Source organism: Anomaloglossus baeobatrachus, chromosome 9 (assembly GCF_048569485.1).
Source record: "Anomaloglossus baeobatrachus isolate aAnoBae1 chromosome 9, aAnoBae1.hap1, whole genome shotgun sequence".
NCBI classification, from domain to species: Eukaryota; Metazoa; Chordata; class Amphibia; order Anura; family Aromobatidae; genus Anomaloglossus; species Anomaloglossus baeobatrachus.
In genome coordinates, this window is record NC_134361.1 from 213,619,085 (window position 1) to 213,641,071 (window position 21,987).

At 51.8% G+C, this 21,987-nt stretch overlaps 1 protein-coding gene across 3 annotated transcripts in view; it reads right to left on the reverse strand.

Annotated features, from left to right (window-relative positions):
* The window catches only part of ABCA2 (ATP binding cassette subfamily A member 2), an 87,378-nt gene extending 66,344 nt beyond the window's left edge, over nt 1–21,034 (reverse strand). For all 3 annotated transcript variants that reach the window (XM_075324425.1, XM_075324424.1, XM_075324423.1), the window contains exon 1: nt 20,747–21,034. In XM_075324425.1, coding sequence (XP_075180540.1) covers nt 20,747–20,812 — 66 coding nt within the window. In that variant the 5' untranslated portion in view covers nt 20,813–21,034. The remainder of the gene's footprint in view (nt 1–20,746) is intronic.
* Between the last annotated feature and the right edge of the window lie 953 nt (nt 21,035–21,987).

The window sequence follows — 21,987 nt, forward strand, 5'->3', positions numbered from 1 at the left end:
GCGGGGCTGCTCTGATCTGCGCGGGGCTGCTCTGATCTGCGCGGGGCTGCTCTGATCTGCGCGGGGCTGCTCTGATCTGCGCGGGGCTGCTCTGATCTGCGCGGGGCTGCTCTGATCTGCGCGGGGCTGCTCTGATCTGCGCGGGGCTGCTCTGATCTGCGCGGGGCTGCTCTGATCTGCGCGGGGCTGCTCTGATCTGCGCGGGGCTGCTCTGATCTGCGCGGGGCTGCTCTGATCTGCGCGGGGCTGTTCTGATCTGCGCGGGGGCTGTTCTGATCTGCGCGGGGCTGCTCTGATCTGCGCGGGGGCTGCTCTGATCTGCGCGGGGCTGCTCTGATCTGCGCGGGGCTGCTCTGATCTGCGCGGGGCTGCTCTGATCTGCGCGGGGCTGCTCTGATCTGCGCGGGGCTGCTCTGATCTGCGCGGGGCTGCTCTGATCTGCGCGGGGCTGCTCTGATCTGCGCGGGGCTGCTCTGATCTGCGCGGGGCTGCTCTGATCTGCGCGGGGCTGCTCTGATCTGCGCGGGGCTGCGCTGCTCTGCGCGGGGCTGCGCTGCTCTGCGCGTGGCTGCGCTGCTCTGCGCGGGGCTGCGCGGGACTGCGCTGCTTTGTCGGTGCGGCGCTGCTTTGTCGGTGCGGCGCTGCTTTGTCGGTGCGGCGCTGCTTTGTCGGTGCGGCGCTGCTTTGTCGGTGCGGCGCTGCTTTGTCGGTGCGGGGCTGCTCTGTGCGACACCGCTCTGTGCCACAGGCGGTGAGGCAGGGGCCATCCTGAAGATGTCGGCGGTGTGGGCTTCAAATAATGGCACCCAGAGTCGGAGCGTGCGCAGATGGAGCTCTCGGCTCAAGATCTCATCTGCCCACGTGCCGACTCCGGCCACCGTTTCCTTGAAGCCCGGACTGCCGACATCTTCAGAATGGCCCCTGCCTCACCGCCTGCGGCACAGAGCGGCGCTGCGTCCACAGCACCAGCACAGAGCAGCGCTGCAGTGAGCATCTGGGACTCCCTCTGCCCCACCGGCAGCATCGTTGTACTCCAGCCACCACCCCTACCTTCTGTGAACCCCAACTCTACTGCTGCTGCCTCCCCAGTAGCACATCACTGGATTATAAAACGGACCCCATACACATACACATATATATATATATATATATTATATATATATATATATATATATATATATATATATATATATTATATATATATATATATATATATACATACACACACACACTCTCACACACCTTTTTTTCTCTCTAACTTTGGGGTATGTCTTAGAAAACGAAAAATACGGTAAGTGGAAATATCTGGAATTGGCCATGCTTGCCCTCATAAAACAAATAAGGTGAAAACCTGTCACCGGGGATTGTCAGAATTGTATCCAGTGTGAACATTCCAAAATGATAAATTGTGTCAAACAAACAAAAGCAAACAAAGAGGAGAGAAGAGGAGAGGAGAGGAGAGGAGAGAAGAGGAGAGGAGAGAAGAGGAGAGGAGAGAAGAGGAGAGGAGAGGAGAGAAGAGGAGAGGAGAGAAGAGGAGAGGAGAGAAGAGGAGAGGAGAGGAGAGAAGAGGAGAGGAGAGAAGAGGAGAGGAGAGGAGAGGAGAGGAGAGAAGAGGAGAGAAGAGGAGAGGAGAGAAGAGGAGAGGAGAGAAGAGGAGAGGACAGAAGAGGAGAGGACAGAAGAGGAGAGGACAGAAGAGGAGAGGACAGAAGAGGAGAGGACAGAAGAGGAGAGGACAGAAGAGGAGAGGACAGAAGAGGAGAGGACAGAAGAGGAGAGGACAGAAGAGGAGAGGACAGAAGAGGAGAGGACAGAAGAGGAGAGGACAGAAGAGGAGAGGACAGGACAGGACAGGACAGGAGAGGACAGGACAGGAGAGGACAGGACAGGAGAGGACAGGACAGGAGAGGACAGGACAGGAGAGGACAGGACAGGAGAGGACAGGACAGGAGAGGACAGGACAGGAGAGGACAGGACAGGAGAGGACAGGACAGGACAGGAGAGGACAGGACAGGACAGGAGAGGACAGGACAGGAGAGGAGAGGACAGGACAGGAGAGGACAGGACAGGAGAGGACAGGACAGGAGAGGACAGGACAGGAGAGGACAGGACAGGAGAGGACAGGACAGGAGAGGACAGGACAGGACAGGAGAGGACAGGACAGGACAGGAGAGGACAGGACAGGACAGGACAGGAGAGGACAGGACAGGACAGGACAGGACAGGAGAGGACAGGAGAGGACAGGAGAGGACAGGAGAGGACAGGAGAGGACAGGAGAGGACAGGAGAGGACAGGAGAGGACAGCAGAGGAGGGTGAATGTTTTCATTCACTGACTACAAGCAGAGATGCTGAAAACTGATTTTTCCAAGCAGTGAATCACAACTGGGTAAAGAATAATAGGATTTGGCTCAAGGATTCGGTTTAGTAAAACTGAAGGTCACAAAGTTTCATAATAGGGGGGAGTTTCCCTTTAAATTCCAACACAATATTCTCCAGTGTGCCAAGCGATGCCAGAACAGAGACCATAAAGGGGACCTTTGTTGACCCCCCCATATCTATATAGAGACCCCCATTTAATTCAGCAGTGTGTAGGAGGCGCCTCCATGTAACCTCAATACCGGCTTTGTATTTCATTCAATGTCCTAAAAAAGATGCCAAATTTTAAAAATGTATCATTAACTTAAAATCCAGATTTAAAGTGTAACTCCCCTCTGCAGGCGTCGTTCTTCCCTCTAATGTCTCGTCTACTGCAGTAACGCCCAATTCATCAGTGACGAGCAGAGCTAAATGTGACCACCTCCTGCATACAAGTGGCCAGAGCAGGTACGAGCCCCCGATTCCTGCCCTATGGGGTACGAGGGGTATTGTTGCCCCAGCCCGGCATATTATCTAGTCCTTTATAGCAGTGAATTGCGCGAGTCTGCGGCAGGAGGGGGTCCGTGTACATTACGTTAATTAGAAACGCCGCCATCTCCTCATTATCCGCCCACTGCTGGGAACATTGGATTTCAATGAAGCGGCCAATAAATCAGGAGGGTTTGTGCATCCGCAGAGTCCCTGCACTCATCAGTCACCGCTCTCCAATGGACGCCTAATCAATCCAGTGTGTAAAGACTGCTCAGGCCTCCGATCGGCCGAGTCACGCGGGTCCTCCACCATTAATGAGAGTCTATTATTATCGCAGGAAAATACCGATATATATGTGAGGGTGGGGTTATAGAAATGGGGCAACAAGCAAAGTAGGGTCAGTTCCATGTAATACCGTCACCATGTGCTGCGGATAATACTTATCTACATCACCCATATAAAGACAAAATACTACTACTAAATAATACCGCCATATAGAGCCAAAAAAATACTGCTAAATAATACCACAACCATGTACTGCAAATAACACTTATCTACACCACCCATATAGAGCCAAAATAACACTACTAAATAATACCGCCACAGATTACAGCCCACATAAGACCACCATATAGAGCCAAAAATACTGCTAAATAATACCACAACCATGTACTGCAGATAACACTTATCTACACAGCCCACATACCACCATATTGTGCCAAAAAAATACTGCTAAATAATACCGCCAGATTACAGCCCACATAATAGAACCATGTAGAGTCAAAAAATACTGCTAACTAATACTGCCAGATTATAGCCCACATAATATCACCATATAGCGCCAAAAAGCACAGCAAAAAAATACCACCACGATGTTCTGCGGATATCACTTATGTACACAGCCCACATAATACCACCATATAGAGCTAACAAATACTGCTAAATAATACCAGATTAAAGCCGACATATAGAGCTAAAAAGTACTGCTAAGTAATACCATCAGATTACAGCCCACAGAATACTGCCATATACAGCCCCCAAAAGAATACTGCTATATAATACCACCAGATTACAGCTCACATAAAACTACCATATAGAGCTAAAATAATACTGCTACAGATTACATCCCACATACTACCACCATATAAAGCCTAAAAGCACTGCACAAAAATACCACCACAGATTACAGCCCACATACTACCATCATACAGAGCCAAAATAATACTGCTACAGATTACAGCCCACATAATACCACCATATAAAGCCGAAAAGTACAGCAAAATAATAGCGCCAAATTACAGCCCACATATACTACCATCAAACAGACCAAAAATAATACTGCCACAGAAACAGCCTACATAATAACACCATATAGAGCCAAAAAAATACTGCTAATATTGCTAGGTTACAGCCCACCTAATACCACCATATAGAGCCAAAATAATACCGCCACAGATTACAACCCACATATACTACCATCATACAGAGCCAAAAATCACACTGCCACAGATTACAGCCCACATAATACCACCATATAGAGCCAAAAATAATACCGCCATGGATTACAATCCACATAACACCACCATATAGAGTCAAAATAATATCGCTATAGATTACAGCCCACATACTAGCATAGTAAGAAGAAAATACTGCTACATTCTGCCACATAGTGCTGCAATAAGGAGGAAAGACAATACTGCTATATAAATCCAACATCATACTGTGAGGCAAATCCCGGGATATGAAGATGAATTATGACTCCAGTCATAATCCCTCATCACTCCCTGGCAGTGCCCCCCTCCCTTCTTGTTCTCAGTGTTCCACTTACACCTCCATGGCCATGTCCTGTGATATGGAAATTAGGTGGTGTGGGAACAATGGACACAGGATGACTCCCTGCCGTCACCCTGTAGTAGGAGCTGCTAGCTAGTTAGCAAGGCTATGGAAATAGCCAGACAGAACGACTCCAGTAAAAAATGGTTCATATCTCGCAAGCCATATTTCCGATAAATATGGCAACCATAAAAATGGTGTCTCTGCATGCGGACGATGCCGGCACACCCTTTTTATGGGAGCAGGACATTGGGAAATGCCCCAGGCGTGATATCAGCCAATGGGGAACTGGCAGACAGGTCATGAGTCCCCTCGTTCTGTAGCTAAATTCATAACTGTCACAATGAGAGCGTTGGCGTCCGCCTACGACGCTCCCAGGCAAAGTTATGGCCCATATTCCATGTTGGGATATTGTCCATAACTCAAGCCAGGGGTGGAGCAGTGCTCCCTGTGAGGTCACGAAGGTAGGAGGGGACCTGGATTTGGCCAGGTTGATAACCCTACTTCGGCCATTTTCCAGGGGTCTTTTCGCTGGGGGCACGTGTAGGAAACATCTGTGGGAAGGATCCTAGAAACCTGGGTACAGCGCCCCCCTGTGGCCAGACGCAACAAGGTAACTGCTGGAACTGTGTATGCCTGTTTGTAACCCATGCTTTGATTGTAACTGTACTCGGACATATGTATATTCTGTAGATTCCCTATTGTATATATTGTAGTTTCTAGTGTGCTTTAGGCTGATTAAATTATATAATTAATCTTGGGCTGTTCTGTTATCTCGATCTTGAATCCCACATCTGTGTGTTCGGCTAATAGTTACCGTAAATCGGTTGGTGGCAGCGAATTGTGCCAAGGATTATTGTGGGGAGGCCAGTGAGATTCGGGGAGGTTTTATATATTCCGCCCGCGGAGGTCGGGGGAATATATACCTTACTCTCACCGGGGACCCTTCAATAATCGGCATAAGTAGTATAGCGGCCTCCTTGCTTATGGTCGGGCAATTCCATAATTGGCCTGACTATAAGAGGGGCGCTAGAGAGCGCGTCACGTGCTCTGTCTGTCGGTCGGGAGGTATAAAGGAGGGGTGACCCCCCACTTGTTACCCCCCGATTGTGACGTACTGGTAGCCAGCGCGGGGGATTTCTGAGTGACCCCCCCGGTGGTTTGTGACATATTGGTGGCATAGCGGTGGGATCGAGATAATAGTGTGTGTGAGTGTGAGACCCATACTCCCAGACACTAAAGACTGCCTGCAGCAGCTGTGGCTGCTGGGGTCTTCAGACTAGCTCAACACTAGAGTGTCAGAGTGCAGATACTGTAAGGTGTGTGGAGGCATCAGGTGTCAGTTCTGTGTCAGTGACCAAAAGTCTGCAAGAATGGCTGATGGCACCAGGAGCAGAGCTATGCAACTGGCCAATGCTAAAGCAGGAGCCGAAGAGAGGGAGGACGGTGCTGTGGACAGTAATGAGGAGGTTGTCCACGAGCCCTCCAGGAGCTCGACGCCAGAAAACCGTTCTGCAGAGGACAGCGCACAAGCTGGCAATTATGGACAAGATGAGGAGCAGCTCACCCAAGGGTCCTCAACGAGCCAGATGCCAGCCCTCCGCTCTGCAAGGGACAGTGAATCACCAGGCTCCGCAGCGGGCCGCAGATCACCACGTGCCATTCCACCGAGCCTGGGAGGCTCGGATAGCCTTCTTCAAATGGCTATGGCCCTTCTCCAGGCTGGAGACCAGGAGGGCTACAAGGGACTCCTGGCAGAGCGCAGGGCAGAGCGGCAAGCAGCGCGTGAGGCTGAGGCTGCGGAGCGGCAGGCAGCGCGTGAAGAGCGCCAGGCAGAGCGTGACTACCAGCTGCAGCTAGCTCAGCTCCGGCCCTCATCAGCCACACGTGACCTTCAAGACACCAAACTTCCAAAGGTCCGTGTTGAGGACTTCCCAGTGCTGGAGAAGGATGGAGACTTGGACTCTTTCTTGACTGCTTTTGAACGGACTTGCTTGCAGCACCATCTGAACAAGGACCAGTGGGCCAAATACCTGACCCCCCGTTTAAGGGGTAAGGCCCTGGATATCCTTGGGGACTTGCCTGCTGAGGCAGATCAGGGCTACGACACCATCAAGCGGGCCCTGATCCAACAGTACAACCTCACTCCAGAGTCCTACCGCAAGAAGTTCCGGAGCCTACAGAAGGGACCAAAGGACTCCTGGGCTGACCACCGGCGGGCACTTGCCCGAGCTGCCGACCACTGGACCCAAGGCCTGCAGCTTTCCACCGGACCGGAGATCCTGGACTTGTTCATCACGGAGCAACTCTTGTGGAACTGCCCTGAGGATCTCCGCCAGTTCATCCGAGACCAGAAGCCAAAGGGGTCCACGGCTACAGCTGCCCTTGCCGATGACTACACCAACAACCGGGCCCCTGAGGCCAGGAGAGCGGCCACCAGCAGCACCTGGAGAGGGGGTAAGATGAATTCTGCGACTGCCCCACCTGCCCCTAGACTGCAGGGGGTGTCCCCCTCAACTCCCCTCTCCAGGCCCGTGGCGGAACCAAGACGGTGCCACCAGTGCAACCTACCTGGACACTTCAAGGCCATGTGCCCTCAGCGTCCCAAGGCCCCGGCTCCGTCCCCGTCCCAAGGGCCGCCCAAGGTGTATTGTGTGGGTGGGGGTGGTGGTAGGTCCCTGGACAGCTTCCAACCTGTCACCGTCGGCCGGTCTGTGACCATAGGACTGCGAGACAGCGCCTCGGAGGTGACTCTGGTGCGGCCTGAGATGGTGTCCCCCCAAGACTTGATCCCTGGAAAAACCCTCGCTGTCTCCGGGATTGGAGGCTTTGACCCGGCGCTGCCTGTTGCTGACATTTATGTGGACTGGGGCGCAGGGCGAGGGGTGAGAGAGGTGGGGGTAACTGATCGGATCCCTGCAAACGTGCTACTTGGGACAGACTTGGGGCAGATAACCTCCCAGTTTGGGCCCCAACCAAGGGCTGAACCTTCAGCCCGTACTGACATGCCTCCGGACAATGTTAATGTGTTATCTATGAATGATGTAAGGGAGGAGGGAGTGAACTCTGATATTTCTGCTTGCATAGACACCATAGACACACACACAGCTGCAGCTGTGACAGGGGAGGGGGTCAGAGAAAGGTGTGACAATGCCTCTACAAGTAACCAGCCTGTGAGCTGGGATCTGTTGCCCTCTGCAGGGATAAGCAGAGAGCAGGGTGCTGCAGGGGGAGGACCAGTGTGTGGGGTGGGGGCTACCACAGCAAATGTGGGGTCCCCAGAGATTTCACAGCGGGGTTCTGTTGCTGCAGGAGGGGAACAGGCAGGTGAGATTGGGGCCGGTCCAGGAGCGGAAGTGCTCCCAGGTAAGATCTCGGTGCATGGTTCCCCCACAACCGGGGTGTCAGGAAGCCAGGTCGGTCTGCCTGAACCGGCGACTTGGTCAGGAACGGAGGAGGAGCAGGCACGACCCACGGTCGCAGCGGCTGTGGCCGCTGTCACCCGCAGTGGGAGTGCTGGAAGCCAAGGGGCCTCCCGGAGGTCCGATAGCTCTTCCCCTTCTGACCAAGTGGCAGCCGAGTCAGGTGGAGGCCAGGACACAGGTCCCGGGGTACTGACCGAAGATGTGACAGTCTCGTCGATTCTGGCCACATCTAGTCAGGGGTTTCAGGCAGCGTTAGAAGCTGACGACAGCCTGAAAGCTCTAAAGGAGCAGGCGGCGCAGCCTCCCTCGGACTCGGACCCGGAGCGAGTGGTCTGGGACCAAGGACGGCTGTACCGGGCCACGGTCCAGCAGGGTTCACCGGAGGCGTGGCCCAGGGACCGACAGTTGGTGGTACCCTATCCGTTCCGGACGGAGTTGTTGCGGATCGCCCATGAGATTCCGATGGCCGGACACCTAGGGATCGCTAAGACCAAGGCCAGGTTAAACCAGCATTTCTACTGGCCAAAAATGGGGGCCGATGTGGCTGTCTACTGCCGTTCGTGTGAAACCTGTCAGAGAGTGGGGAAGGCGGGGCCACACCCCAAAGCCCCACTAGTATCTCTGCCAATCATCGATGAGCCTTTCAGGAGGGTGGCTGTGGATCTGGTCGGCCCGCTGGCCATCCCCAGCAGCTCCGGGAAACGCTTCATACTGACGGTAGTGGACTATGCCACCCGGTACCCAGAAGCAGTGGCCTTGTCGTCCATTCGGGCTGACAAGGTGGCCACCGCATTGCTGGAGATTTTCTCCCGAGTGGGTTTTCCCCAGGAAATGCTCACTGACCGGGGGACCCAATTCATGTCCCAGCTGATGGAGGCCCTCTGTAAGCAAGTCCAGGTGCGACATCTGGTGGCCAGCCCGTACCATCCACAGACTAATGGCCTGTGCGAGCGGTTCAATGGCACCTTAAAGCAGATGCTTAAGATGTTGGTCGACTCCCATGGGCGTGACTGGGAGCGGTATCTCCCACACCTGTTATTTGCTTACCGGGAGGTTCCACAGGCCTCAACAGGATTCTCACCGTTTGAGCTCCTGTACGGGCGACGTGTGCGGGGCCCCCTGGCTCTGGTGAAAGAGGCTTGGGAAGGGGATTTGGCCACCCCTGGAGTGTCGGTTATCGAGTATGTCATGCGCTTCCGGGACAAAATGCAGGCCTTGACGCAACTGGTACACGACAATATGGCTCAAGCCCAGGCCGATCAGAAGCGTTGGTACGACCAGAACGCTTGTGAGAGGACCTACCAAGTGGGTCAAGAGGTGTGGGTACTGGTCCCCGTACCACAGGACAAGCTTCAGGCAGCCTGGGAAGGCCCATACCTCGTGTACCAGCAGCTCAACCCTGTGACGTACCTGGTCACCCTGGACCCTGCCCGTGGAAGGCGGAAGCCCTTCCATGTGAACATGATGAAGGCACATCATGAGCGGGAGGCATGTGCGCTCCCCGTGTGCAACCTGCCCGAGGAGGGAGAAGCGGAAACCCTCCTGGATATGCTAGCCCAGGTTAGGGCAGGCGGATCCATTGAGGATGTGGAGGTTGGCCACCAGCTCTTGGAAGACCAACGGTCCCAGCTGTGGGCCACCCTCCTCCCCTTCCGGGGGTTGTTTACCAACCAGCCCGGAAGGACTGACTTGGCTGTCCATCACGTGGACACTGGGGATCATCCCCCGATCCGGCGTTCAGCATATCGGGTCTCCCTGGAGGTGCAGCAACACATGCGCCAGGAGATTGACGAGATGCTGAAGCTGGGGGTGATCCAGGCATCCAACAGCGCTTGGGCCTCGCCTGTAGTCCTCGTCCCTAAGAAGGACCGAACCACGCGGTTCTGCGTGGACTACAGGGGGCTCAATGCGGTCACGGTCGCCGATGCGTACCCAATGCCACGCATCGATGACCTGCTCGATCAGTTGGCCGGGGCTCAGTACCTGACCATCATGGATCTGAGCCGGGGATATTGGCAGATCCCCCTGACTCGCAAGGCCAGGGAACGCTCTGCCTTTATTACCCCATTTGGACTGTACGAGTCCACGGTGATGCCATTCGGGATGAGGAATGCCCCTGCCACTTTCCAGCGGATGGTCAACACCCTGCTCAAGGGACTTGAAGGGTACGCGGCCGCGTACCTGGATGACATTGCCGTCTTCAGTCCCACCTGGGAGGACCACCTAGAGCATCTAGCACAGGTGCTCAGGCGGATCCACCGGGCAGGTTTGACCATCAAGCCGGGAAAGTGTCAGCTGGCCATGAGCGAGGTCCAGTACGTCGGTCACCGGGTAGGTGGGAGAACACTGAAGCCCGAGCCTGAGAAAGTGGAAGCCATCGCATCCTGGCCCACCCCCAGGACCAAGAAGCAGGTGATGTCCTTCTTGGGGACCGCTGGGTACTATAGGAGGTTTGTTCCATGCTATAGTAGCCTGGCAAAGCCCTTGACGGACCTCACCAAGAAGAAGCTGCCCTCTGCAGTCGATTGGACAATGGACTGCGAGACAGCCTTCCGGGCCCTAAAGGACGCCCTGTCCAGCCCGCCCGTGCTACAGGCAGCCGACTTCACGCGGCCGTTTGTAGTACAGACCGACGCCAGTGACTTCGGCCTCGGTGCGGTGCTCAGCCAGGTGGACTCTGCGAGCCAAGAGCACCCAGTCTTGTACCTGAGCAGGAAGCTGTTACCAAGGGAAGTTGCCTATTCCACGATGGAGAAGGAGTGCCTGGCCATAGTGTGGGCCCTGCAGCGTCTGCAACCCTATCTATACGGGCGCCACTTCATCGTGGAGACGGACCACAATCCCCTCAGCTGGTTGCACACCGTCTCTGGGACGAATGGGCGATTGTTGCGATGGAGCCTTGCGCTCCAGCAATACAACTTCACCATTCGCCACAAAAGGGGCCGTGACCACGGTAACGCAGACGGGCTGTCCCGACAAGGAGAGGTCGCGGACGGGCGCACGGGGGAACACCGGAGTGTGCTGCCCCCTAGCGCCCTCAAAAGGGGGGAGGTGTGAGGCAAATCCCGGGATATGAAGATGAATTATGACTCCAGTCATAATCCCTCATCACTCCCTGGCAGTGCCCCCCTCCCTTCTTGTTCTCAGTGTTCCACTTACACCTCCATGGCCATGTCCTGTGATATGGAAATTAGGTGGTGTGGGAACAATGGACACAGGATGACTCCCTGCCGTCACCCTGTAGTAGGAGCTGCTAGCTAGTTAGCAAGGCTATGGAAATAGCCAGACAGAACGACTCCAGTAAAAAATGGTTCATATCTCGCAAGCCATATTTCCGATAAATATGGCAACCATAAAAATGGTGTCTCTGCATGCGGACGATGCCGGCACACCCTTTTTATGGGAGCAGGACATTGGGAAATGCCCCAGGCGTGATATCAGCCAATGGGGAACTGGCAGACAGGTCATGAGTCCCCTCGTTCTGTAGCTAAATTCATAACTGTCACAATGAGAGCGTTGGCGTCCGCCTACGACGCTCCCAGGCAAAGTTATGGCCCATATTCCATGTTGGGATATTGTCCATAACTCAAGCCAGGGGTGGAGCAGTGCTCCCTGTGAGGTCACGAAGGTAGGAGGGGACCTGGATTTGGCCAGGTTGATAACCCTACTTCGGCCATTTTCCAGGGGTCTTTTCGCTGGGGGCACGTGTAGGAAACATCTGTGGGAAGGATCCTAGAAACCTGGGTACAGCGCCCCCCTGTGGCCAGACGCAACAAGGTAACTGCTGGAACTGTGTATGCCTGTTTGTAACCCATGCTTTGATTGTAACTGTACTCTGACATATGTATATTCTGTAGATTCCCTATTGTATATATTGTAGTTTCTAGTGTGCTTTAGGCTGATTAAATTATATAATTAATCTTGGGCTGTTCTGTTATCTCGATCTTGAATCCCACGTCCGTGTGTTCGGCTAATAGTTACCGTAAATCGGTTGGTGGCAGCGAATTGTGCCAAGGATTATTGTGGGGAGGCCAGTGAGATTCGGGGAGATTTTATATATTCCGCCCGCGGAGGTCGGGGGAATATATACCTTACTCTCACCGGGGACCCTTCAATAATCGGCATAAGTAGTATAGCGGCCTCCTTGCTTATGGTCGGGCAATTCCATAATTGGCCTGACTATAAGAGGGGCGCTAGAGAGCGCGTCACGTGCTCTGTCTGTCGGTCGGGAGGTATAAAGGAGGGGTGACCCCCCACTTGTTACCCCCCGATTGTGACGTACTGGTAGCCAGCGCGGGGGATTTCTGAGTGACCCCCCCCGGTGGTTTGTGACACATACCATCAAATAGTGCAGGGATATTAAAGCCATACAGAGCCCAAAATAACACCCCCATATAGTGCCAAGATAATACTGCCATATACAAACGATACAATGTCAAAAACATACTACCATATATAATGCACACAATATGCCTATATAGTGCAACCATTATACTTCCATACACTTCCCATCATATAGTGTAAGATTATACAGCATATTAGAGCCCATGTCAGTAACCACTGCCCCTAGACCAGAGGTCTCATAATTTTCTGGCCTGAAGGTCACGGACAACCAACATGGAGGCTAAATTAGGGACCTTTAAATCAACTCTCCGGCCGAGATAATACCCCCATATAGTGTCACGATTATAATTCTTTATTCAGCCCACATGATACTGCCATATAGTGCCAATATAATGCTGTCATATACAGCTTACACAATACCACCATATATTACCATACACAGCCACATTATATTGCCCTATAGTGCCAATATACTACTGCCAAACACACAGCACCACAATATATTACCATATACAGCCCACATAATAGCACCCTGTAGTGCCAAAAATGCCATACACAACACACATAATACCATATAGTGTCAAGATTGTATTACTTTATTTGGCCCATATTATACTGCAATATAGTGCCAATATAACGCTGCCATATAGGAATGTATCTATGACACTGGTTATAACCCACACCCACCTTTCCTAGAATCCAGAACGGCAAATACACAGTGCTTTGAAAAAGTATTCATACCCAATGAACTTTACACATTTTTTTCCTGTTACAACCACAAACATAAATGTATGTTATTGATATAAACACTAGCCATGGTTGTATACTAAACAAATCTGACCTTCAAGAGGAAAGACACTTAAAAGCAAGACAATAAACCGCCATGTAGGGGGCACATCGAGCAGTGGAAGAAGGGGCTCTGGTCAGAGGAGACCAAAGGAGAACTTTTAGGGCTAAATGCAAAACACTATGTGTGGTGAAAAACTATCCCTGCACATCACCCTGAAAACACCATCCCCACAGTCACACATGGTGGAGACAGCATCCTGCTGTGGGGAGGCTTTTCTTCAGCAGGGGCAGGGAAGCTGCTCAGAGGTGATGGAAGATGGATGAAGATAAATACAGAGCAATACTGGAGGAAAACCTGTTAGAGGCTGCAGGAGACCTGAGACCGGGCCGTGGCTTCACCTTCCAGGAGGACAACGACCCTCAACATCCTGCAGAGCTACAATGGAGGGTCCAGATCAGAGCATATTCCTGTGTGTGAGCGGCCGAGTCACAGTCCAGACCCAAAGCTGCAGACACAGACCCCAAAAGACAGAAAGGCGGTCCTACAAAGTGCTGATTCTGGGGGCTGAATACTAATGCAAGACGGAGAAAGGTGGTCCTACAAAGTGCTGACTCCAGGGGATGAATACTAATGCAAGACAGAGAAAGGTAGTCCTACAAAGTGCTGACTCCAGGGCTGAATATTAATGCAGGACAGAGAAAGGTGGTCCTACAAAGTGCTGACTCCGGGGGCTAAATACTAATGCAAGACAGAGAAAGGTAGTCCTATAAAGTGCTGACTCCGGGGGCTGACTACTAATGCAAGACAGAGAAACGTGGTCCTACAAAGTGCTGACTCCGGGGGCTGAATACTAATGCAAGACAGAGAAAGGTAGTCTTACAAAGTGCTGACTTCAGGGGCTGAATACTAATGCACGTCACTGATTCCGAGGGCAGAAAACTAATGCAAGACACAGGAAGGTGGGTCCTACAAAGTACTGACTCAGGAGTTTGACTACTAATGCAAAAAACAGAGAAAGGTGGTCCAGGGGCTGAATTCTAATGCAAGAGAGAGAAAGATGGTCCTACAAAGTGCTGACTCCGGGGTTTGAATACTAATGCACGTCACAATTTTCAGAAAACCAGGTGTCATTTCCTTTACACTTAAATACTTGTTACTTCCTGTTGGTGTCAAATAAAATCTATGTGTGTGTAAAGAATGAGGAAAGGCTCAAGGGGTATGAATACTTTTTCAAGCCACTGTATTTGTACAAAACAGTAGTAAGTTTTATTCTCAGGAATCCAGGAGAGCTGGGTGACAATGTGACATTAGCCGTACTGGTTGTCACCACCCAGCTTTCCCAGGACCAGAGGTAACTAATAAATGTAGCTGTGCCGAATTCCAGCCGCCTCCTGCGTGAAACAACAGGCGCTGCTCATAGACCGGAGGCATTCGGGTATTATAGGTCCGATCCCTGGGGGCGACATCCTGGAGGAGCAGAAGCAGCTGCTATAAAAACAAGCTCCGCGTCTCAGGGGGCTTCTTACACAGCAAGAAGACCATTAATATTTCATACCCTGACATCACTACCTGCAAAATACCATGAGCCTGGATATTGCTGCTGTTTATGTAAACAAAGGGTGATCTATTGTATTACAAGATACATCTGCCATGCAGGACTCTGGGAAAGTTGGATAATAACCTCACCGTGAGCTACATTGTTGCGGTCATGCTATTTATCCACATTATAATAACGGATATATTACAAATAAAACTGCTCTTACTTGCAATACCACTTATTACCACTGGGTTTTCCCATAGGCTCCAATGCAATAGCGCCCCCAGCATTAAATCCTGGTTCTGATAAAAGTAATATTTGACAAGTGATAACTCGTCACCCAGAAATGACTGACACACTGATTACTCAGCACCATTATCTGTACAGCATGAGCCATACAGGGAGCCTAGATGGTAGTGCCCTTTAAATAGCTTCTGATATGAAATAGGTCAGCAGTGTCACACCCTCCCATATCACTGCCCTGGCTCTCACTGCTGATATTGATACCATCACCTTTACCATAATGAGGACATGATATTGCCCAACCTATACAATAAAAGGCGCATAATAAATAACGTAATACCGTAATAAATGAGCCACATCAGCACGACTATCAGCACCAGAAAGTCCCACAATAAACCCTGTATTATAGCAGTTATATTCTTGTACATAGGGGCAGTATTATAGTAGTTATATTCTTGTATATAGGGGCAGTATTATAGTAGTTATATTCTTGTACATAGGGGCAGTATTATAGTAGTTATATTCTTATACATAGGAGCAGTATTATAGCAGTTATATTCTTGTACATAGGGAGCAGTATTATAGTAGTTATATTCTTGTACATAGGGGGCAGTATTATAGTAGTTATATTCTTGTACATAGGAGCAGTATTATAGCAGTTATATTCTTGTACATAGGGAGCAGTATTATAGTAGTTATATTCTTGTACATAGGGGGCAGTATTATAGTAGTTATATTCTTGTACATAGGGGGCAGTATTATAGTAGTTATATTCTTGTACATAGGGGGCAGTATTATAGTAGTTATATTCTTGTACATAGGGGCAGTATTATAGTAGTTATATTCTTGTATATAGGGGGAAGTATTATAGTAGTTATATTCTTCTACATAGGGGCAGTATTATAGTAGTTATATTCTTGTACATAGGGGCAGTATTATAGTAGTTATATTCTTGTACATAGGAGCAGTATTATAGTAGTTATATTCTTGTACATAGGAGCGGTATTATAGTAGTTATATACTTGTACATAGGAGCGGTATTATAGTAGTTATATTCTTGTACATAGGGGCAGTATTATAGTAGTTATATTCTTGGACATAGGGGCAGTATTATAGTAGTTATATTCTTGTACATAGGGGCAGTATTATAGTAGTTATATTCTTGTACATAAGAGCAGTATTATAGTAGTTATATTCTTGTACATAAGAGCAGTATTATAGTAGTTATATTCTTGTACATAAGAGCAGTATTATAGTAGTTATATTCTTGTACATAGAGGCAGTATTATAGTAGTTATATACTTGTACATAGGGGCAGTATTATAGTAGTTATATTCTTGTACATAGAGGCAGTATTATAGTAGTTATATACTTGTACATAGGGGCAGTATTATAGTAGTTATATTCTTGTACATAGGAGCGGTATTATAGTAGTTATATTCTTGTACATAGGGGCAGTATTATAGTAGTTATATTCTTGGACATAGGGGCGGTATTATAGTAGTTATATACTTGTACATAGGAGCGGTATTATAGTAGTTATATTCTTGTACATAGGAGCAGTATTATAGTAGTTATATTCTTGTATATAGGGGGCAGTATTATAGTAATTATATTCTTGTATATAGGGGCAGTATTATAGTAGTTATATTCTTGTACATAGGGACAGTATTATAGTAGTTATATTCTTGTACATAGGGGGCAGTATTATAGTAGTTATATTCTTGTACATAGGGGGCAGTATTATAGTAGTTATATTCTTGTATATAGGGGCAGTATTATAGCAGTTGTATTCCTGTACATAGGGGGCAGTATTATAGTAGTTATATTCTTGTACATAGGGGGCAGTATTATAGTAGTTATATTCTTGTACATAGAGGGCAGTATTATAGTAGTTATATTCTTGTACATAGGCGGCAGTATTATAGTAGTTATATGCTTGTACATAGGGGGCAGTATTATAGTAGTTATATTCTTGTACATAGGGGGCAGTATTATAGCAGTTGTATTCCTGTACATATGAGACAGTATAATTTCCTTCCTCCCTATACTTCTCAGGGAATCGATGCACGGCTCAGCAGGGGGCACAGAGAATATGAAATCTGGGCTTCGTCCTGATGCATGATGGGAGAATACACATTCAGAATAAAGATTATGCCGTTATACAGTGTGTGACACCTCCTCCCAGTGACTGGGGACGATTGCTGGCGGTTATATTTATAGCAGACGGAGTTGCCCTTTACATGGGGGGGGGGGTAACAGGTCTCGGCTATAGGGATTTGCTGGTACATATGGCTTCTGTCGGCTTCCTGCAGTGACCCACTTAGAGCCGGGGAGCGGTGTGTGCACATATACAGCGTGAGTCACGGTATTATTGGGTTTGTAGATAAATTCTGCATGGAAGGAGGCGGATTGTGACATATGGAGCCGGGAAGCGCTGGTGTCATCTGTGGCTGGAGATGGCTCTCGATCACAGCCGGAGGGGGGGGGGGGGTCCGTGCAGTGACACGGCGGCCATGTACACAGCACCAGGTGGCCATATTACAAGGAAGCAAACAGGCGGCCGCCAATTCCAGCAGAACTTCATGAGAAATCACCAGGATTTTGAACAATTGGCAGCTAAATGTGTAAATTTACACGCCCCTATATATCGGTTGTTTGCAAAACTACTCACACCCAATAATTTAGGCTTCAATTTAAATAAATAAAAATCAGGAAAAAAAAGAGGCTTCCCCCCATTTAACACCAGCAAGGTGATGACCGATCGCACTGCACGCCAGCGACCTCCTTGTCCCAGGAGCTTGCACTCTAAATACAAGATCTTATGCGGATCGATGAGGGAACCGTACAGAGATGAATAATGGAAGCCACAGCACAGCTGCGTACACTACACGAGCCACAGCACCCTGCATTCATATGTCTGCTGCACCCCAAATCCATGGAGATTACACCCAACCAAGGGGGGCAGGGGGGGCCGGACAGCAGGTGAGGGGCGAGAAGAGACCGCCAAACCATACACAGGAGAGACGGGGCAGAGCGCAAGGGAAGAGACAGCGGCAGAGACGGGGCAGAGCGCAAGGGAAGAGACAGCGGCAGAGACGGGGCAGAGCGCAAGGGAAGTGACAGCGGCAGAGACGGGGCAGAGCGCAAGGGAAGAGACAGCGGCAGAGACGGGGCAGAGCGCAAGGGAAGAGACAGCGGCAGAGACGGGGCAGAGCGCAAGGGAAGAGACAGCGGCAGAGACGGGGCAGAGCGCAAGGGAAGAGACAGCGGCAGAGACGGGGCAGAGCGCAAGGGAAGAGACAGCGGCAGAGACGGGGCAGAGCGCAAGGGAAGAGACAGCGGCAGAGACGGGGCAGAGCGCAAGGGAAGAGACAGCGGCAGAGACGGGGCAGAGCGCAAGGGAAGAGACAGCGGCAGAGACGGGGCAGAGCGCAAGGGAAGAGACAGCGGCAGAGAAGGGGCAGAGCGCAAGGGAAGAGACAGCGGCAGAGAAGGGGCAGAGCGCAAGGGAAGAGACAGCGGCAGAGAAGGGGCAGAGCGCAAGGGAAGAGACAGCGGCAGAGACGGGGCAGAGCGCAAGGGAAGAGACAGCGGCAGAGACGGGGCAGAGCGCAAGGGAAGAGACAGCGGCAGAGACGGGGCAGAGCGCAAGGGAAGAGACAGCGGCAGAGACGGGGCAGAGCGCAAGGGAAGAGACAGCGGCAGAGAAGGGGCAGAGCGCAAGGGAAGAGACAGCGGCAGAGACGGGGCAGAGCGCAAGGGAAGAGACAGCGGCAGAGACGGGGCAGAGCGCAAGGGAAGAGACAGCGGCAGAGACGGGGCAGAGCGCAAGGGAAGAGACAGCGGCAGAGACGGGGCAGAGCGCAAGGGAAGAGACAGCGGCAGAGACGGGGCAGAGCGCAAGGGAAGAGACAGCGGCAGAGACGGGGCAGAGCGCAAGGGAAGAGACAGCGGCAGAGACGGGGCAGAGCGCAAGGGAAGAGACAGCGGCAGAGACGGGGCAGAGCGCAAGGGAAGTGACAGCGGCAGAGACGGGGCAGAGCGCAAGGGAAGTGACAGCGGCAGAGACGGGGCAGAGCGCAAGGGAAGTGACAGCGGCAGAGACGGGGCAGAGCGCAAGGGAAGTGACAGCGGCAGAGACGGGGCAGAGCGCAAGGGAAGTGACAGCGGCAGAGACGGGGCAGAGCGCAAGGGAAGTGACAGCGGCAGAGACGGGGCAGAGCGCAAGGGAAGTGACAGCGGCAGAGACGGGGCAGAGCGCAAGGGAAGTGACAGCGGCAGAGACGGGGCAGAGCGCAAGGGAAGTGACAGCGGCAGAGACGGGGCAGAGCGCAAGGGAAGTGACAGCGGCAGAGACGGGGCAGAGCGCAAGGGAAGTGACAGCGACAGAGACGGGGCAGAGCGCAAGGGAAGTGACAGCGGCAGAGACGGGGCAGAGCGCAAGGGAAGTGACAGCGGCAGAGACGGGGCAGAGCGCAAGGGAAGTGACAGCGGCAGAGACGGGGCAGAGCGCAAGGAAAGTGACAGCAGAGATGGGGCAGAGCGCAAGGAAAGTGACAGCAGAGATGGGGCAGAGCGCAAGGGAAGTGACAGCAGAGATGGGGCAGAGCGCAAGGGAAGAGACAGCGGCAGAGATGGGGCAGAGCGCAAGGGAAGAGACAGCAGAAGATACAGGGAAGAGATGGGAAGCAGACTGCAAGAGACAGAAGAGATGGGAAGCAGACTGCAAGAGACAGAAGAGACGGGGCAGAGCGCAAGGGAAGAGACAGCGGCAAAGACGGGGCAGAGCGCAAGGGAAGAGACAGCGGCAAAGACGGGGCAGAGCGCAAGGGAAGTGACAGCGGCAGAGACGGGGCAGAGCAGAAGGGAAGAGACAGCAGAGATGGGGCAGAGCAGAAGGGAAGAGACAGCAGAGATGGGGCAGAGCAGAAGGGAAGAGACAGCAGAGATGGGGCAGGGCGGAAGGGAAGTGACAGCAGAGATGGGGCAGGGCGGAAGGGAAGTGACAGCAGAGATGGGGCAGGGCGGAAGGGAAGTGACAGCAGAGATGGGGCAGGGCGGAAGGGAAGTGACAGCAGAGATGGGGCAGGGCGGAAGGGAAGTGACAGCAGCGATGGGGCAGGGCGGAAGGGAAGTGACAGCAGAGATGGGGCAGGGCGGAAGAAAAGTGACAGCAGAGATGGGGCAGAGCGGAAGGGAAGTGACAGCAGAGATGGGGCAGAGCGGAAGGGAAGTGACAGCAGAGATGGGGCAGAGCGGAAGGGAAGTGACAGCAGAGATGGGGCAGGGCGGAAGGGAAGTGACAGCAGAGATGGGGCAGGGCGGAAGAAAAGTGACAACAGAGATGGGGCAGAGCGGAAGAAAAGTGACAGCAGAGATGGGGCAGAGCGGAAGAAAAGTGACAGCAGAGATGGGGCAGAGCGGAAGAAAAGTGACAGCAGAGATGGGGCAGAGCGGAAGGAAAGTGACAGCAGAGATGGGGCAGAGCGGAAGGAAAGTGACAGCAGAGATGGGGCAGAGCGGAAGGGAAGTGACAGCAGAGATGGGGCAGAGCGGAAGGCACAGACCCTGATGAGCGCCCCCTCCCGGCCGGTGCAGTGGATGCCGGCTGTGCACTGCCATTAACCCATTGAGTGCCCGCTGGGGTTAACCCTTGCCATGCCAGTGGTCGCTATCTCCGCGGAACATGTTGGCGCTATAGCGGGGAGGTGCGTACTTACCGGGCCCCGCCGCTTCAGGGAGACGTTCTTCCAGAGCAGGAGGTGCAGCTGGTGCAGGAAGCCCATGGTGGCCGCCGGGCCGCACGCCGCCTCTGCCCCTCACACCGGCGGCTTCTCTAGCGGCAGGAGACGCGCACATCAGGGACAGCAGAGACTGGGAGCGCGGATACGGAGGGGGGCTCCGCGGGGTGTGTGAGCCGGAGACCCCGTACACAGCGCTCTGCTCTCAGCTGTGATGTCTCCGCCGCCTCCTGTACCGCATTCACTGACACCGTCCGCCGCTCCGGCCTGGCTCCGCCCACTCTTAAAGGGACAGTCCCATTTTCTCTTGATAATATTCCTCCATTATACACAGCACTACAACTCCCATTATGTCACTGAGTTTATGTGTGCTGCTAACATGGTGTATCTAATCTATTGTGTGATACTGTCTGCTGAGCTGTGTATCTAATCCTATCCTGTGTGATACTGTCTGCTGAGCTGTGTATCTAATCCTAACCTGTGTGATACTGTCTGCTGAGCTGTGTATCTAATCCTCTCCTGTGTGATACTGTCTGCTGAGCTGTACATCTAATCCTATCCTGTGTGATACTGTCTGCTGAGCTGTGTATCTAATCCTATCCTGTGTGATACTGTCTGCTGAGCTGTGTATCTAATCCTCTCCTGTGTGATACTGTCTGCTGAGCCGTGTATCTAATCCTCTCCTGTGTGATACTGTCTGCTGAGCTGTGTATCTAATCCTCTCCTGTGTGATACTGTCTGCTGAGCTGTGTATCTAATCCTATCCTGTGTGATACTGTCTGCTGAGCTGTGTATCTAATCCTCTCCTGTGTGATACTGTCTGCTGAGCCGTGTATCTAATCCTCTCCTGTGTGATACTGTCTGCTGAGCTGTGTATCTAATCCTCTCCTGTGTGATACTGTCTGCTGAGCTGTGTATCTAATCCTATCCTGTGTGATACTGTCTGCTGAGCTGTGTATCTAATCCTCTCCTGTGTGATACTGTCTGCTGAGCCGTGTATCTAATCCTCTCCTGTGTGATACTGTCTGCTGAGCTGTGTATCTAATCCTCTCCTGTGTGATACTGTCTGCTGAGCTGTGTATCTAATCCTATCCTGTGTGATACTGTCTGCTGAGCTGTGTATCTAATCCTAACCTGTATGATACTGTCTGCTGAGCCGTGTATCTAATCCTCTCCTGTGTGATACTGTCTGCTGAGCTGTGTATCTAATCCTCTCCTGT